Source organism: Mercenaria mercenaria, chromosome 10, assembly GCF_021730395.1.
Source record: "Mercenaria mercenaria strain notata chromosome 10, MADL_Memer_1, whole genome shotgun sequence".
Lineage (NCBI taxonomy): Eukaryota > Metazoa > Mollusca > Bivalvia > Venerida > Veneridae > Mercenaria > Mercenaria mercenaria.
This window is the reverse complement of record NC_069370.1, coordinates 75,218,028-75,235,198: the sequence shown is the minus strand read 5'-3', so window position 1 is coordinate 75,235,198 and position 17,171 is coordinate 75,218,028. Positions and strand designations below refer to the sequence as shown.

Here is a 17,171-nt window from a genome sequence, read left to right as displayed (position 1 = left end):
AGTTTCAATTCATCTACTACAACTTCCTAAATAACAAGCCCAAATGGGCTAATGTCACCTGATGGAAGTGGACCATGAGCTTTTGATCTTGCTTTGAATAAACATTGGTGAGGTCCATGCAAAGATGCTACATGCTAAGATTGTATTGATCCATCAAGCAGTTCATGAAAAAAAGTAGTTTATTTTTTTCTATTTTTAACTTTGGCAGTCCCTAAAAGGAGCCAAGCAGAACAATTTATAAAACTTGAGAGAGGTCTACACCTGGATACTAGAGACCAAAATGTGTAAAGATCTAACAAGTGCTTCATGAGAAAGTCTTTTATAGATTTTTCTATTTTTAGTTTTGGTAGCCACTAAAAGGGGATTTGTATAAAATTGAGAGAGGTTCAAACATTGATGCTACAGACCAAGTTTAGTAAAGATCCATCCACTGGTTTGTAAGAAGTTGTTTAAATGTTATTTTTTCTATTTGAAGCTCTGGCGGTTCCTGAAAAGGCCCCGAGGCAAGGGGAACCATTTTAACAAACTTGGGAGATGTCCATCTAAGCATGCTAGAAACCAAGCTTTTCTTGTTTTAACTCTGTACAGTCAAGCTAAAACTGTTGATGCATGACAATGGATGCAAGACGACAGTACATCCACCTTTACTGATAACTCACCCTGAATAAAGTTCAGACGAGCTTATAAAACAAGAAGCAAAAGCAAAGCACAATATCAACTACAATTCCTTTTCTGTTCCCAATGCATTCAATATTGCAAAATGTTTGAATTTTTATTGAAAATGAACTCCATGTAAATTTTTCTTTTTCATATATATATATTAAGATATTTTTGCAGGGGGATGGGGGTAAAGAAATAATAAAATTGCATTCCAAAGATATCTTGCAGGCATTATCTCTGAAATCACTGAAACCCTGCTACCGTACAGCTTGGTGAAGACTGCAGATACATTTAATGGGTAAAAAAATATCAACCAAACGTCTTGCTCCAATAAAATTGGCATAAGGGACAGAAAGGAATGTTAGAAGCCTGGTATATACATGTACCTTGGTTTGTGATTATTACCTTTTATCTTACCTTCATGGAAGTCCATGTGCCGATTGATATCTGAATAGGATACAAACTCTTTTGAACAGAATGGACATTTATATACCGTACGTCCGTCTGTTAGCGTGGTTGCTTTGCACATAGCTTCCCGGTTGATGGGTGATTGCACAATTCCAAGTCTGAAACGGAGTCACTTAGGCTAATAACAGTATGTCAATACTGTGAAATCAGAAATATTCATGGGGGACTAATTTTTGCAGATCATGTGGTTGAGTGGATCTACAAAATTCAATCCCAACAAACAAGTAGAACTCTCATTCTCTTTATATTAAAAAGGTTGAAATCCATGAATTCTAATCCCTACAAAATAGTGGTTTTTGTCAGACCATGAAATTATGTTACCACAAAATGAATTATTTAACAGTATGTATGGCAGTCAGGAAAATTAACTTCCTGGATTTATAAAGCATAAAAAAAAAACAACTGACAACTTCCTAGTATGAAAAAGATGTGTCAACACCCTTTTGAAAGAATGTCATATTAAACATGTCTGGCATCTTGAGACCAGTAATATGCAAATTTATCACTATACCTTGAATGAGTCCTAGATAAAGATGTAACTTTGCGTCCATCAGTATGACCTGTATCTGGGGGACTGTACATGTTGAACGACCAAAGAGGCCCAGCCTTCTCCTGACCCAACGGGAACCTAGGATAACCGAGAATACTTTCACGTATACCGTCCTTGCTGTCACGATCTTCTGGTGAGGTATCAGATTTTGATGATGAATGACTGGCCGGCGAGGGTGATTTACTGGTACCAGCATGTTGGTCTGGCATGAGGGGTGTGCTAACTGGCAGTGACATCATCTGGTTCATTGCCGCTAGACTCGGAGGTAGGTGGTTTGGAGGAAATATCATTGGTTGTGAGGTATTGTTTAAATGATGAGTAAGTGATTGATGGGCCGCTAAAGCCTTTGCCATCAGGAGATGATTGGTGGTGCCAAGTGCATACCCAGGCATGATCGCTTCTGGATTACTGGCAGTGATGGGTAGCTGTAGCTCTGGTGATACCCCGTTACAAGCGCCATCTGATGCCTCATTGTTATTGGTATCCTGAGGACTTCTGTCAGATTTTGAAAAATTGAGAGGTAAATCATTGTCTGAGGTTGTGTGGTTTTGATATGATAAATGAACTGGTGTGGATTTTCTTGAGGTTCTTCCCCTTGGTGACATGTCACGCCTCAATGGCAGTAGTGACCTTTTCGGGGCAGTTCTTATTTCAACATCACCATCGTCTGTATCATGCAAAGGGTTGTCTGACATTGATTCTGACCAGTTATTGTCTGAGGAATGCTGGGAAAAACCTGCATCTGCTACATCAGAGATATTGCCGTCTGCTGTTGATGGGGACCGTGGCATTACGATGGTGAAATTTTGATTTGGCAGCGCTGAAATATTTTGATTTTTACTTTTACGCATAAGATTTAAAGGTTCCGATGCTTTTGTAGGAAAAACATTATGAAGCTTTGGTGGTAATCTCCAAACAAAGTGCCGTCTGCTTCTGACCCAAGATGACCTCACTTTGGATTTTCCGGCAGTTTTCCAGTGAAGTCTTGAAATGTGCATCTGCAGACTGGTGTACTGGCTGAATGTTTTGCCACATATCTTACAACAATAATTCTTACTCCAGGTATGAAGGCGTGTGTGTTTATGAAGTGAGATCATATTATCAAACTTTTTTAGACAAAATCTGCATGATAACGAACTGTCCTCATCTAACTGACCATTGTATATCAATGAAGAATCTTTGGTATTACATAAGCTTGAGATATCCGAGGAATGCTTGCGTCTCATATGGTCCTGCATGTAAGCTTTCTGCTGAAATATTTTGTCACAAAAACAACACTGATAATTAACGTTATTTTTATGATAATGTACTGATAAGTGATTCTGCATTTTGCCCAAGGAAGGAAGCATTTCACTGCAAAGGTAGCATTTGAATACAGAAGAATTTTTTCCACGGATCATGTCAAGGCCGTCTAATCTGGTAACTAAGATTGTCTCATTCTGAACACTTAATCTGCTTCTCTTAAATGGTGCCTCGACAAAACCAATTCCCTCGCCTTTACTGGTGGACTGCACTTCACTACTTGTCAAATTACTGATCCCCGACTTGCTCAAATCTAATGCCAATTTAGAATCATTACCCGTTTCACCATTTTTACCCTGAGATATTGTGTCTAATGCAAGATCCGATCCAGTACCCATATTTTGACAAAAAGAATCAGTCGACTTGGCATCTTCATCTAAATCATCAAAATCAACATTTTCCCTGCGGTAATTTCCTGATTCTGACCCGTATATTTGTGGTAGGCCCGTTAGGTGACCTCTTTGAAGGAGATTCATCTGTGCACGAGTTTTCATGCGGAGGTAGCGTTCTTCTAGACCGGGACTCAACTCTATCTCCACTCCATGAGTAGCTTTCAGATGGTAGTGCATGCTACTTTTGGCTCGAAATGGTTTATTGCAATACTGGAATATACAAACATTAAAAGATATAACTGAAAAAACTTCAAAAGAAAGCACTGTCTATCAGATCTGTTGGTTTGTTTAAACTTATATATTTTGCTACCACATCTTTACAAGAAAATCTTGTTGCAAGGTTATAGAACTGTGTTTCGAGACCAGTGTAAGAATACTGCCTTGCCATTTGTCAATTCTAAATATGTAAATCAGATGTATGTGTTACAAGACTAGTATCATAACCTCAGACCTAACTTTCTCTAACTTGTATCTGTGCCTTCATAAGCATTCCAGAAGTTCCTGTAGAACATAGGCTTTTATTTTACATTTTTCAATAAAGTATTGGAAATCATCAGTGACAATGTAGTAAGTGATAAAGCTTTGCTGATCTAACTGTATCTTGTGTATTTATTTCAAGGGATTCTTTTTTATGTAAATCAGTATGAAAATTGTAGCTGTGCTTTGTTCTTTGAAATATATCTCTCAAATCTAATAACATAATGTAACTTAACAAGGTCAATAATGGAAGGACAACAGAGTGATCACAATGAAATATAGGAAAAATGTAACAAAAATATACATTTACTGGAACCGGTTGACCACAAATAGTTTCAACATCCTCACTTCAAAATTGATCTTACCTCACATCTGAACGGTTTCTCTCCAGTATGACACATCATGTGACGTTTCAGATCACTTGGCTTTGGAAACATCTTCGAACACACCTGGCATACATGTGGGTCTACCATCTCACTGTTTGAAGACTTTAACGAGGCTTCATACGCTCTCATATGACTGTCGTAGCTTGTTTCTTTTACTGGCGTTAAATGTGGAGGCAATGCGCTAAGATACTGACTCTGCGGTGATAGTCGTTCATCTCGTGGACGTTTACTGGCCATTTCGTTATCTCTGTCAGTATTGAAATCTGAGTGCTCGGAAACTGTATCATGAGAAGTAGGACTTGTAGAATCTACAGACCTGTTGTCTTCGTCTAGATGTCTCTTGCGGTTATTTATGTCTTGCTGTGCGATGTTGACTTTCATGTGCAGAATGTCCTGGGTTGTGAGTAAATGCTCATGAAGCACATCTTTTGATTTGAAAGTCACATGACATACCTGAAAAACAAACAAACATCAGCTGACACAGACAAAAACAAGGAGCTGCATTCAATAAACGCTTGATGCCCCCAGTGGAGTCTTTGTCGGTAGATTTTGCACCTAAGTCTAAAACGAGGTCAAGGTCAAGGTCAAACTGAGGTCAGGTGATGTCTGAAGATGAGGAATGGTCACAGTTTACATCTGTATTAGTATCAATTCATTCTTGAGGTATGAGCAGCAACGTCTCATTGGGTTAACAGAATGGCCATAAGCACTAGTCAAATAGTCAGGTCAACGAGTCAGTATTGAGTAGATGGTCACAGTTACATCTCATTAGTATCAAGTCTTAGTAGGTATTCTAGACGAACGGTCCATTTAAACTCGACGGCACAAACGGAAGGACAATCACTATATGTAGATGGTGGGGGCATAAAAATTCAAGCAAGTTGAAATTCTGCAAAAATCAGGTTTTCCACTCCTCTGTCACTATCAGTCATTAACAGAACATTTTTTCCTTATACTCAAAAACTTACACTACAAATGATATTCATAAATATCTCCAAAATAATTTCATCCTTTGTCTTTATTGTATACCAAAATACCATCAATGTTTTTAAAAGAAATATTAGAAAAGAAAATGCTATTTTTTATAACAATGATGATCCTAATGAACAATCCAAACTTCCACCAATCAAAAAATATCTGCAGTCATGAAAGATATTGGTCACATACTTTTTTCAGTAGTACTAACTCTGACCCTGACTAAATAATCCTAAAAACATTCCTTCTAATACTATACCAATACAAACCCTATTTCAACTACACAAGCAAAATCAGAGCTGTCACAAATGCCCCTGAGCATTTATGCCAAGTAATTTTAAAATCTCTTCATTGATGGCAGTTATGGACCGGAAAAGAAACAGACCATATTAACCATTAACCTCTAGGTCTGACCTTGACCTTCGAGCTAGTGGTCTGGGTCTTGTGCATGATACATCGTCTCATTATGACAAACATTTGTGCCAAGTTATTTCAAAATCCCTTCATGGATGGCAGAATTATGGACAGGACACAAAACAGACCCTGCTAACATTTGACCTCTAAGTGTAACCTTGACCTTGGAGCTAGGGGTCTGATTCTTGTGCATGTCACATCATCTTATTTTGGTGAACATTTATGTCAAGTTATTTCAAATTCCCTTCATGGATGTCATAGTTATGGACCAGACACGAAAAAGACCCTGTTTTAACCTTTGACCTCTCAGTAAGACTTGACCTTGGAGCTAGGGGTCTGGGTCTCGCGCATGACAAGTCGTCTCATTATGGTGAACATTGATGCCAAGTTATCTCAAAATCTCTTTATGAATGGCAGTTACAGCCCAAACAAGAATTTACACGGACTCACATATGGACGGACAGTGTGATTTTAATATGCCCACATTTGGGGGCATAATAAATGATATCACATTATGTTTTCAGACATTTTTTTTTACATATATTTCTTTTATCAAACTACACTGAACAAAGCATCTTTCACCACTGCGATACAAAGTCAAATATGTGCAAACACACTTAGAAACAGTGGCCATCTACGATCGCAGGGCACAGAGTTCGAATCTCAGTTCAGGCTTGTGTTCTTTGTGGAGATTTGATAATCTTTAACACTTTGTGTCTGAAACCATTAGCCCTCCACTTCTGATTCATGTGGAGAAGTTGGTTCAACATGCCCAGTCACGCAGAATCCTGCGTTTTTCACACAGAAAACACGATGTGCACACAAATTTTTCGATGGCCGTGCGTACAGGTACGCATATTTGTTGTGGCCGGCAAATAAATGAATTCAGCTCAAACATTGGTGGTCGCTAACCTAAAACCCGGGAAACGCTTGCTTTTGAACAGAAAACCAATAAGCTTCCAGCGGCAAACATCTGCGCGATCTAGATTACTCCAAATACGTCACTAACAAAAATGGCAGACGAGCATGAAAAACTTCATTCTGGGTGGAAATATTAAATTGACCTCAGTGCCATATGAAAGGCCGGGTTTTCACTACAAAATAGGCATCATACAGCAAGTTCCTGCAGGCGTACTGTTGATAATATGCAGAACAGAATGGTCATTGAGTGCTACTGTAAGCAAATGCCTAAGCCAGAGAAAAAGCTGCTGAAGCATTTAGGCCTTAGACATTCGTAATAGTTAAATACTGTTCTTTATGCCTTAGCAGCATATAGTAAACAGGCTAGGCCTATATAAATACAGTATGACTGAGTTTACTGAATAAATACTGTAAACATTATCTAATATCTGTTGCTTTTAGTTTTCATACCAGTACATATGTTCATGTTTTGGGAAAATTCAGTGTACCCAGATTTTTTAAGCCTGTACCCACTTTTTCCAAAAGTAGTGGGTACAGGTACCCACTTTTTAAAAATCCTGTGGGCATGCTGTTGGTAGTTACTTGCAGAGAACAAGAAAGCACTGGTAAAGAAGCCAGGAACACTTGATAGGTTAAATGCTTACCATTGTAGAACTTTAAAATACAATTCAGTTGACAAATGGAATTCAACCTAAAACAAACAAATAACAATCAAAACTCTACAAAAATACTTACAGGACACTCCAAACTATCTCCTTTGAAATGTCTGCTTGAATGCTGTTCAAGATTTTCTTTGGTTTCAGCTGAAATGTCATTTAACTCATGATTCCCTGCCTGTGGTGAGTTTGCATTACTATCACCTCGAGCTGACCTTTCCAACACCAGGTCATTCTGTGTGACCTTGACCTTTGAACTGAGGTCTTGTGGCACAAGTTCTTCAAGGTCTTGACTGTCCGTGTTGCCAACAATTAAACTCTCATCGTCATCCCCATTGTCGTATTCAAGAGATTCGTAGCCATTTGTAAGTCCGTACTTCTCTACCCGACTGTCTGCAATGAGTCGCAACTTGTAACGTATTTCCTGAGTTGACTGGTCCCCAGCTGATACTAACGTTGAGGTAGCTGTCTGGTTCTTTCCCGTTTCTTCACCGCCATCATTATCATCTGTAAATAAAATAAACAGAAAATAATTATTGCAGTGCTTAATAAAATTGTATCGATTAAGTCTACAGTTACTTTCAAATCCTGATCAATGAAATAAAACATGTGATGAATTACGGTAATTTATATGCGGGGTGTGTGAACGACCTGACGCCTATTCCATAAATGTTTTAATTTTCTGTCTACAATTCAGTGTAATCTTTGCTGATTCAATTTTCAATAAACAGCTTGACACTGAATTGCAGTTTGAAAACACACTTTCTGGGAGTAGTTACATATGGATTTTCTATCGTGTTTATATACTGGTACTTGCAGACACACATTAAAGGCAGAATATATATGTCTGTGCCGCCAAATGTGGAAGTAAGACAAAATTATCTCAATTATCTAAATCCACTTACAGAAAAATCAGGCACCACTGTATGGGCTTGAAACTTAGAAAAATAATTATGAAGTCAAAAAAAGGTGTAGTATCTGTGCTATCCATATTTTCTGTTTGTCATGCTCATATAAATTATGTGTAGTCCAATTGGATCCTTTGGGCAGGTAACTAACTTCACCATTTTCTTTCAGCTAAAAATGTGAGGCTCGAAGAGGATTTTCCAGCCTCCTATCATGGCTATAAGATTTTGAATCAACAGAGTAACAAGCTGATACAGTTTTCAATGTCAAAAATATATCATCACTAATGTTAAAGTCCTATCACGTTGTCAAGATATAGGTTTATATTTTAAACTACAGTCACACATCCGGATATGTCCGTGCGTTGAGGTACGGTGCGGATAGGATTAGTCTGTGGGTGTATAACTACGGAGCAGTACGTCTTAGTACGGGAAAATGGTGAGAAACAGGAAACAAACAAAACGCGAATAAGTACGGATAGGTACGAGGTACTACATTGAAGGATGGGTCTGCGGTAAACTACGTTGAACTATGCTTAAGTACGAGCAGTCTCGGATAACTATGTTCGGCTACGGCGAGGTACGTAACAGCACGGATAACTACGTTTAAGTACGTTTAACTACGGATGAATAAGTTTCAGCCAAGTTGGACTAAAGTCACGCTCAAATGGCTACGGTTCGCTCAAACGTTTGTGCATGTTCAAAAGTTGGAGAAACTTGCAAGTTTGGAATAAGTTTTGGTACGGATTAATACGAATGACTACTCAGAGGTACGGCTCAGGTACGGATGGATACGAATTACTACATTTCTGTCCATAGCCAGACGTAGCTATCCACGCCATATGTATGACTGGGGTATTAGCAGCATCTATTTTGGCAGGAATTTTGTGCTAACTGAATAATCATTCATTCCGTGGGTAAAAATTGTCATAGGAAGTTCTGCCATCGTGTTTGAAGCAGAATTATTGTAAAGGTAAATTAAATAGGAATTTCATATGTTCATTGAGATTAGGCAGTCAGGTGTAAGAAAGTGGTATATCTACAGATAACCTTAAGTTTACTAATAATCTACAAATTGAGTGAATGAAAACTCCTAAAATTTCACATGTCCTTGCAAAATCACAGCTTAAAATAACTTTTTTTCTTATGATATCTCATTTCACATTTGCAAGTTTCAATGTTGCAAGTTTCAGTGACTTTGATCATCCTGAAGGAGTTGTTTTGTACATCCATTCCCATCATTTTCAGAAAACGTGAACAATAGTTTGATTTTTATATGAGAAGTTCCTGTCTCAGAGGTTATCATACACACACATTACTATTATCATTATTAAATTAGAAACTGTTACATCATGGATATGAGTTAACATTATGATAATATATTACGGTTGATGTTGTGTACAATGTTATGGTCTGTCAAATACTGAATTCATAAAATGTTTCAGTAGTGAGGGCCATGTTTTTTTTTTGTAATATACTGATATAGTGATGTAAAATAAAATTAGGCCAGCCTATCCTGTTTGTACAACATATTTCTTGTTGTTGTTTATTCAAGAGGTATATTTAGAAAAGAAATATTTCATTTTCAGACGAACGCAATGAGCGAAACAATAAACGTCAGTTCACAAATACATTAAATGGGAATTGAAACTGAAACAAAACAAGAGCTATCCATAACAAATTGTGCTCAAACAATCAACAACTTCTGAGCTGGACAAGGACCATAACTTAGCAAGACTTAAATGAATGAATTATTTTACTAAAATTTATTGCAAATTATAATATTATTATGGCAATGATAACAACTTCAACAAAAATTTTTTAAGTCAAATAAGGGCCATAACAAACGGTAATTAAAATTAATTTCAACCAGGAGTTCTCTAACAAAGGTTTGTAACATTTTATGTTTGATAAAATGTATGTCTTGTGTGAAGCTTCTATCCAATATATGTAGTTGTTTCTGAAGCTAGCTGTTTGCAAACTAAAAGCCAACTTTTCTAAGTTGAATTAATACTGGCCATAATTTGTATAAAATTCAATCAAGAGTTACCTTTAAGAACTTGATCATTTTAGTAGGTTAGCTGACTAGGAAGTATTATGTAAAGTTTAAATACAATACATTACAGTTATTCCTGAGTGAGATGCAATACAAATGGCATGTTTACACTTTTGAGAGAAAAAAAAATTCAAACAAGACAAAGTCAAAGAAAGAAATGTTTGTTTCAGATGAAAATTGAACAGCATATAAAACATGCATATTTCTGTACAAAACAATTGTATACTGATATATACATTAAATTCAAGAAAAGGACTGCATAAAGGGGCCACTCTTTCAGACAGTTCAGGGCCTTATATTTTCAAAGAACTGTCTTCGTTTTGATGAATTTGCAGTAAGTGCTGAAATTTCAAATAACTATGTGGAACGTTGTTTTCAGCAATTGTTAATTTTTCATTTCTTTACAAATGGCATTCACTGTTAAAGGGGGACAACTTTCTCAGAATATCTTAAGTATCCATCGTATGGGAAGATGTTATGGATAGGTATACTGTTGGTAAAGATATTCATATTGTTTGTTTATCAAATATTTCTGTGTTTTGATGATGTACTCCTAAACCATAACAACATACACAATATTATGTAACAAAATTTTACAAACAATATTCCTTCTCCACTAAAACAATAAAAGAAACTTTAAATCAGTGACATATAACACAACAAAACATTACATGATATCACAGTTTGACTTTCAACAAAAGTAACTAATGAATGCACAACCTACCCTTATTTCTTTTGCATAAATCCAGTGCATATGCCTGTTCAGGCATTGCGTTTCTATAAAATCACAAATTCTTTAATGAATGAATAACATCTGTACTATAATTTAATGATATGACCTGAATTTTTTTTTAATATGTTCTATTTCATGGTGCGTGATCACTTTAACTAGGAACAAACAAACACCACCCTGCACACTTTTTTATATAATGTTACATGTAAAATCCTGCATGAATGCACTATTGAAGAAAGTTATTTCATTTTGCCATTAGTCCCCCGATTTGCTGGTTTAAATTACTGAAATGAAATATACGAAAAATGTATTTATGTAAATAGAGAGGCAAATTTTTTACAATGACTCAAGGGCATTTAAATAAAAAAAAAAGACTCTTGAATTAAATTAAATGTTGAAACTATAATTTTGTTATGCTATGAATATATTTTAGAAAAAGCAGAAATAGTTTGATTTTTCAATTTAATCAATATTTTTTCAATACTTCTTGTCGAAACATTATTGCACTTTAAAAGCTATGATCTTAGCAGTAGATGTATATTACTGAGTTAATATTCCGAATTTTTTCCTCAAACACCTGAAAATATCTAGGTCATCCACCTTTAACAAAAATTAACATGCACACGATTCAGGTTATTCAAATGCTTGAAACCTACTTTGAAATTCAACCCTATTTATGTACATTTGATAACGCTATCTTTCAATGTGTGTGCATTAAATAACACCAAACTGAATTTTTAAACGTCACATTTACCATGCACGCAATTACTATTAAACTATCCAAAACAAGTCACAGCATTTTACATGTTAAAATATGGTCAATCACATGGTATACTCTCACAAAGATTGGGAACATCTCTGTCAAACATACAAATTGGGAACATCTCTGTCAAACATACAACTATCTTCATGACTATCTATTGATAAGATAGACAGGACATTGTAAACATTATGAAATGTAAATTTAAATAACCCAAACTAAAAGGTATTTTTGTACCAAAGCACATGTCTCCCCAAAAGCATACTTTATATTATAAAGTAATTAGGCACAAAGTCAATAGGGAACAGGAGCAAACGTCAAAAAGACACTCAGTCTGATGGCTGGCTTAGTGACTTAAATGTAACAAGGAACATCTACTCAGCATGTCCAATCATCCCATGAAGTTTCAGTGTTCTTGGTCAAGTAGTTCTCAGGTTATGGTAGGAAACGGTTTTCCATGTTCTGGCTCCTGTGACCTTGACCTTTGAAGGAATGGCCCCAAGATCAATTGGGGTCATCTAGAAAGCATGTCCAACCATCCCTTGAAGTTTCAACATTCTGGGTCAAGTGGTTCTCAAGTAATGGATTGGAATTTTTTTTTCCATGTTCAGGCCCCTATTACCTTGACCTCTGATAGAGTGACCCCAAAAACTATAGGGGTCAACTTTTCCATAAGCCCTATCATCCTATAAAGTTTGAAGGTTCTATGTCAAATGGTTCTCTAAAATCTTGATCAGAAATCGTTTTCCTTGTTTTGGCCCCTATGACCTTGATCTTTGATCCAGTGACCCCAAAATCAATAAAGGTCATCTACTCGCCATGTCGAATCATCCTATGAAGTCTCAATCTTCTGGCTCAAGTGGTTCTCAATTTATTAATCAGGAAGTGTTTCCACAAATCCATTAAATAACCAGAATTGTGTCCATCGAAGAGGGACACCACCACAAACTGTGCCAGCCTCTTAAGGAGTTGGACACACAAGATTTTACTCTATATTCTATACAGCAAAACTGTCAAAGGGCCATAACTGTGGTAAAGACAGTCACAGAGAAAGTTCCTTCCTTTATGGTGATCTGCACATCAAGCTTGTACATTTGTAAATGTTTGAACCAAATGAGGCTAACAGTGTAGGACCAGTAGTTGGACACATAAGATTTTGGGACGACTTTGTCCTGAATAACTCAAGCATTTAGTTCATCTCTATGAGACCTCTCTCAATAGGTGTCTAATATATCTTATAAAGCAATGTCATTTTTTTTTATAAAACAAGAGCTGTCACTAATGGTGACAAATGCCCCCCCGCAGCACCTTGACCTTTGACCTGGTGACCCCAAAGTCAGCAGGGGTCGTGTACTCAATAAGTACTATCAGCATGTGAAGTTTGAAGGTCCTGGGTGCAGTGGTTCATGAGTAAAGTGCCTTCATGCAAAAAGTTAACGTTGTGATGGACGGACAGTTGAAAACTAATATGCCTCCCTTCGGGGGCATAAAAACTAAGATCATGATACTTCTTTTTGTTTTGAAGTTTGAAGCAAATGCTATTGTTGTTTTTTTCTGTTTACTGCACAAAGAGCAAGAAAATTGTCAAAGTTTTCCAGCAAGAACAGTCTCCATAACATCTTTATAACTTACAAATTGGATGAAAATTAATATAGAACACTTGAATCAAATGGTAGCTTTAGTACAAGTACCTGTAAAACTGACTATGATTTGTCATGTTTTTGGTAATATTAATATCCCGGTATTACTTTGACTATAGCTAAAGACCTTGAAAAGATGAAGTTTTTATGCATTTTGTATATAATATTACATTTACAACAACAATACAGAGTGAAAACGATAGTACAGGCATGAACACATTTAGAGGGTGAACTATCAAAATGCCTTATATTACACTAACCTTTCTTTCTGTAAATAATTTGTCCAAATTCACAAGTGTACTTGAAGCTAATCCATAGGAAATGTAGCTACAAATGTACTGTAAAAATTCAGACAATAAAAACAACAGAACACAAGTCTACATAGTTTGAACATGTAAGGTTAGCAAAGAATCTTTCAACAGTACCTGAGTACCAATAATCCGTTCACTTTCAGGAAATAATATTCAATTTTTGACAAGGTTTGATCAAGAAGTTTCTAACTTACACATCAGAACAAAAAACAAGAGCTGTCTGTAAGACAGCGCGCTCGACTTTTCTCAGTGCTCGATGCTGAATTAAAGCTTTGTCAGTAAATCATTATAAAACTTTAACAAAAAAAATTAAGTTAAAAAGGGGCATAACTCTGTAAAAATCAAATCAGAGTTATGGGGATTGTCTCTCCTGGTGCAGACTTTGGTAGTCATAACTATTTTAAGTTTCAAGTCAAAAGCTTTGATAATAACAGAGACATTTCACTTTATCAAAAACTTTAACCAAAAAATTATAAGTTCAAAAGAGGCATAACTCTGTCAAAATTCAAACAGAGTTAAGGGGATTGTTTTTCCTAGTGTAGACTTTGATAGTAAATAACTATTTTAAGTTTCAAGTCAATAACTTTGATAGTAACAGAGATATTTGACCTTATCAAAAACCAACAGGGGCCAGTGTATCTTCGAAAAGTCAGCTAAAAATGAATTTTAATGTGCTGAAATTGTGTGCGTGAGTGTGTGTGTGTGTGTGTATGTGTGTTGGTATAATAATGACACTTCTTTCATGTATAATTATTGCATTTTGTTGAGAATACCATTAATACATGTTTTAGGTTTGCCTATCGGATTGGTCCAGAAAATTATGTTTTAGTTCTGACTGCATGGTTGTTTATGACCCTGCTAACTTTTAAATATATATTTGATAATCACTCTACATGACTTGTATAAATTCAAATATCAAAGCATCCTCATTTGATAAATCTGAAATGGAAAAATCTAAAAAATTCCTATAGCCCTACATTCCAATTTCTTCCCATTCTCATACATATGTTTAATAGAGTTCCGCTTAAGCCAGTGCTAGGGGGCGTGAGAGGTGTTGCACATTTCATTACCTCTCATGAACAGACTCAATCAAACAGAGTCTGCTATTATTCTTCTTGGTTGCATTCTTTGCTTTCAAAGGATCTTTTTACAGATTTTATTAACTATCACAACAGCAATCTTTAAGTGCCGTGTGGCGGCTGTAAAAAGTCTCCCCGTACTTGGATTCAGTGTTGTTATATTTTCTGGTCCTTTGGGATCATGGAATCCATTCAACATTTTCGTAATAGAGTTCCGCTCAATCCGGTGCTAGGGGTCATGAGAGGTGTTGCACATTTCATTACCTCTCATGAACAGACTCAATCAAACCAAGTCTGCTATTATTCTTCTTGGTTGCATTCTTTGCTTTCAAAGGATCTTTTTACAGATTTTATTGAAAATTCTGAGGTAAAAGACTAACACTGAATTTATACATACCACAAATTTCTACCACATCAACATTGTGACCAGCCCTTTAATGTATACTGAAACTGATAATGATCACAGGTGACAACTGTACCAACTAATTTCATTCAATAATTTGTTTCTGTGAGCATTGAGAGATGAAAAAACATCTCACTATAAAATCCATAAGATTCAATGCTTTCCATGTTCAATACCTTACAAAAAAGATTTAATTGTCTGCGAAATACTGTTACAGATGTTCTAAATAACAGGCAAAAAACATTACATTTTGCCTGGCAGACTCAATTAAAATTGATCTTTTCCTTTCCAATTCAAGATATTGTCTGCAACTTTCCTCGGCATTGAAAAGATCTGCGGGGTATGCATGCTTTTCTAACAGAAACTCTTGCAGTTTAGAATAATTTTTTTGTGCACTGTAATCACATATTCTGTAAATAAAATAAAAATAAAAATAAATATAATGTTCTCTAACAAATAATGAAGACTTGCAAATATGAAACTGAAAGTGAGAAGTATTTTTGATATGGAGATCAATTTATGTCCAGCTCTGGGATTTAAAGTAATATATTTGCTTCTGCTTGAGTTACATAACCCCTATGAAATAGGTTCATGAACTTCATGAATTTATTCATGAATTTGTAAGAATTCATGAATTGAATTATCAAAAAGTTCATGAACTACTAGGAAAAGTTCACTTACTTAAATTCATGAACTCTCAAGTTCAAGAATATTACTTTCATTTCATGAACTTGTAATTGTAGTTCATGAACATTTCAGAAAATCCATTAATTAATTTAAGAAATTCATGAACTTGAAAATGAAATTCAGATAATGATTGAAATTGTGATTCAGAAACTACAGGGTTATGGTTTTCCCCTGTAAAAGATTTTCTAGAACTAGTATTAAGTTCTTGAACATTCAAGAACTTCTGAAGAACTTAAAGAACTGTTCCTGAACCAGCATAACAGTTCTTAGACTGTGGTTCCAAAACAATGATGGTTCTTGACCATTGGTTCAAAAACTGCAAAATTTCAATAACTTACAGAACTTTACCAGTTCCTGAACAGTTACTGTTGGTATTAGACTAAGAACCAAAATTGTTCATGAACACAGGTTCATTAAAAGTACTAAAATTCAAAACCTTTTTCTAGTTCAGTACCAGATCTTGAACCCAATTGTGAGTTTCTGAACTGTTCATTCATTAAACATAAAACTTAGGTTTATTACCTTTTACAATTGAGAATAAATAAGTTCATGAACTGTTCATGAATGTTCATGAACATTAAATTCATAATGTCACATGATCAGTTTCCATTATTTTGTTGCATGCTGGGAAATATTTTGTACATGTGATTCAGCAATTTTTGAGAAGTTTGTGCATCAAATAAGGAGGAAATATTTATCATACTTCAGGTAGGAATGGTTAAAAAGGAACATGAGTATACTGAATATCAAGTAAGTAATTATGGTGTTGTCATAAATCATTCATTTTAAAAACTATAAAATCCTTTTAAAATGTCACAAGTGTTCACGACCCTGAAATAGTTCATGAATAAAAATTCATGAAAATCAAAATTTATGTTTCATGAATTTCGATAATCATGAACTTCTTCAGAAATTAACATTCATGAATAAATATTCATGAGAATCAAAATTTATGTTTCATGAATTTCAATATTCATGAACTTTTTCATGTATAGTTTTTAATTCAAGAATATTGAAATTCAGGAAACATAAATTTTGACTCTCATGAATATTTATTCATGAACTATTTCATGAATTTGTTCATGAAGTTCATGAACCTTTTTCACAGGGGTAATGACTAAAACACTTCAAACTGACATTGATACTGTAAACCGGGTAATATTTGCCGCGGTTTAGTTTTCGCTATATTCGCGTTCAGCACTGACACTAAACACCCGATTTTTTGTTACCACTCAATTACTCAAGGAAGACCACTCAATTACAAACTTTATTGACTTTGTTTTTGTGTGTGTCAAATGTACTGTGGGTACATTCACCACCTAGTTTTCAGGGTTTCCTCTGGGTCAATTTCATTTTGCGCCAACAAATTCGCCAATCAGGAAAAGTTTGCGCCAGT

The 17,171-nt window shown here is 35.5% G+C and overlaps 2 protein-coding genes across 5 annotated transcripts in view; one reads left to right on the top strand and one right to left on the bottom strand.

Annotated features, from left to right (window-relative positions):
- Positions 1 to 17,171, top strand: part of LOC123560111 (aspartate--tRNA ligase, cytoplasmic-like) — a 97,077-nt gene that overhangs the window by 28,551 nt on the left and 51,355 nt on the right. Inside the window, exon 2 of one of the 2 annotated variants that reach the window (XM_053516528.1) lies at positions 342 to 437. The exons of the other annotated variant lie outside the window; for it this stretch is intronic. Within the exon in view, the coding sequence (XP_053372503.1) occupies positions 397 to 437 (41 nt within the window). The 5' untranslated portion in view covers positions 342 to 396. The remainder of the gene's footprint in view (positions 1 to 341; positions 438 to 17,171) is intronic. 2 annotated transcript variants of the gene reach the window in all.
- LOC123561108 (zinc finger protein 236-like) overlaps positions 1 to 17,171 on the bottom strand; it is a 43,042-nt gene that overhangs the window by 11,006 nt on the left and 14,865 nt on the right. The window contains exons 1-5 of one of the 3 annotated variants that reach the window (XM_045353294.2): positions 10,887 to 11,573; positions 7,281 to 7,708; positions 4,215 to 4,688; positions 1,640 to 3,582; positions 1,066 to 1,226 (exon numbers count right to left, since the gene is read on the bottom strand). In XM_045353294.2, coding sequence (XP_045209229.2) covers positions 1,066 to 1,226; positions 1,640 to 3,582; positions 4,215 to 4,688; positions 7,281 to 7,708; positions 10,887 to 10,932 — 3,052 coding nt within the window. In that variant the 5' untranslated portion in view covers positions 10,933 to 11,573. Of the gene's footprint in view, positions 1 to 1,065; positions 1,227 to 1,639; positions 3,583 to 4,214; positions 4,689 to 7,280; positions 7,709 to 10,886; positions 11,574 to 17,171 lie in introns of those variants that run through there. The other 2 variants (XM_045353293.2, XM_053516522.1) reach the window with 2 other exon arrangements.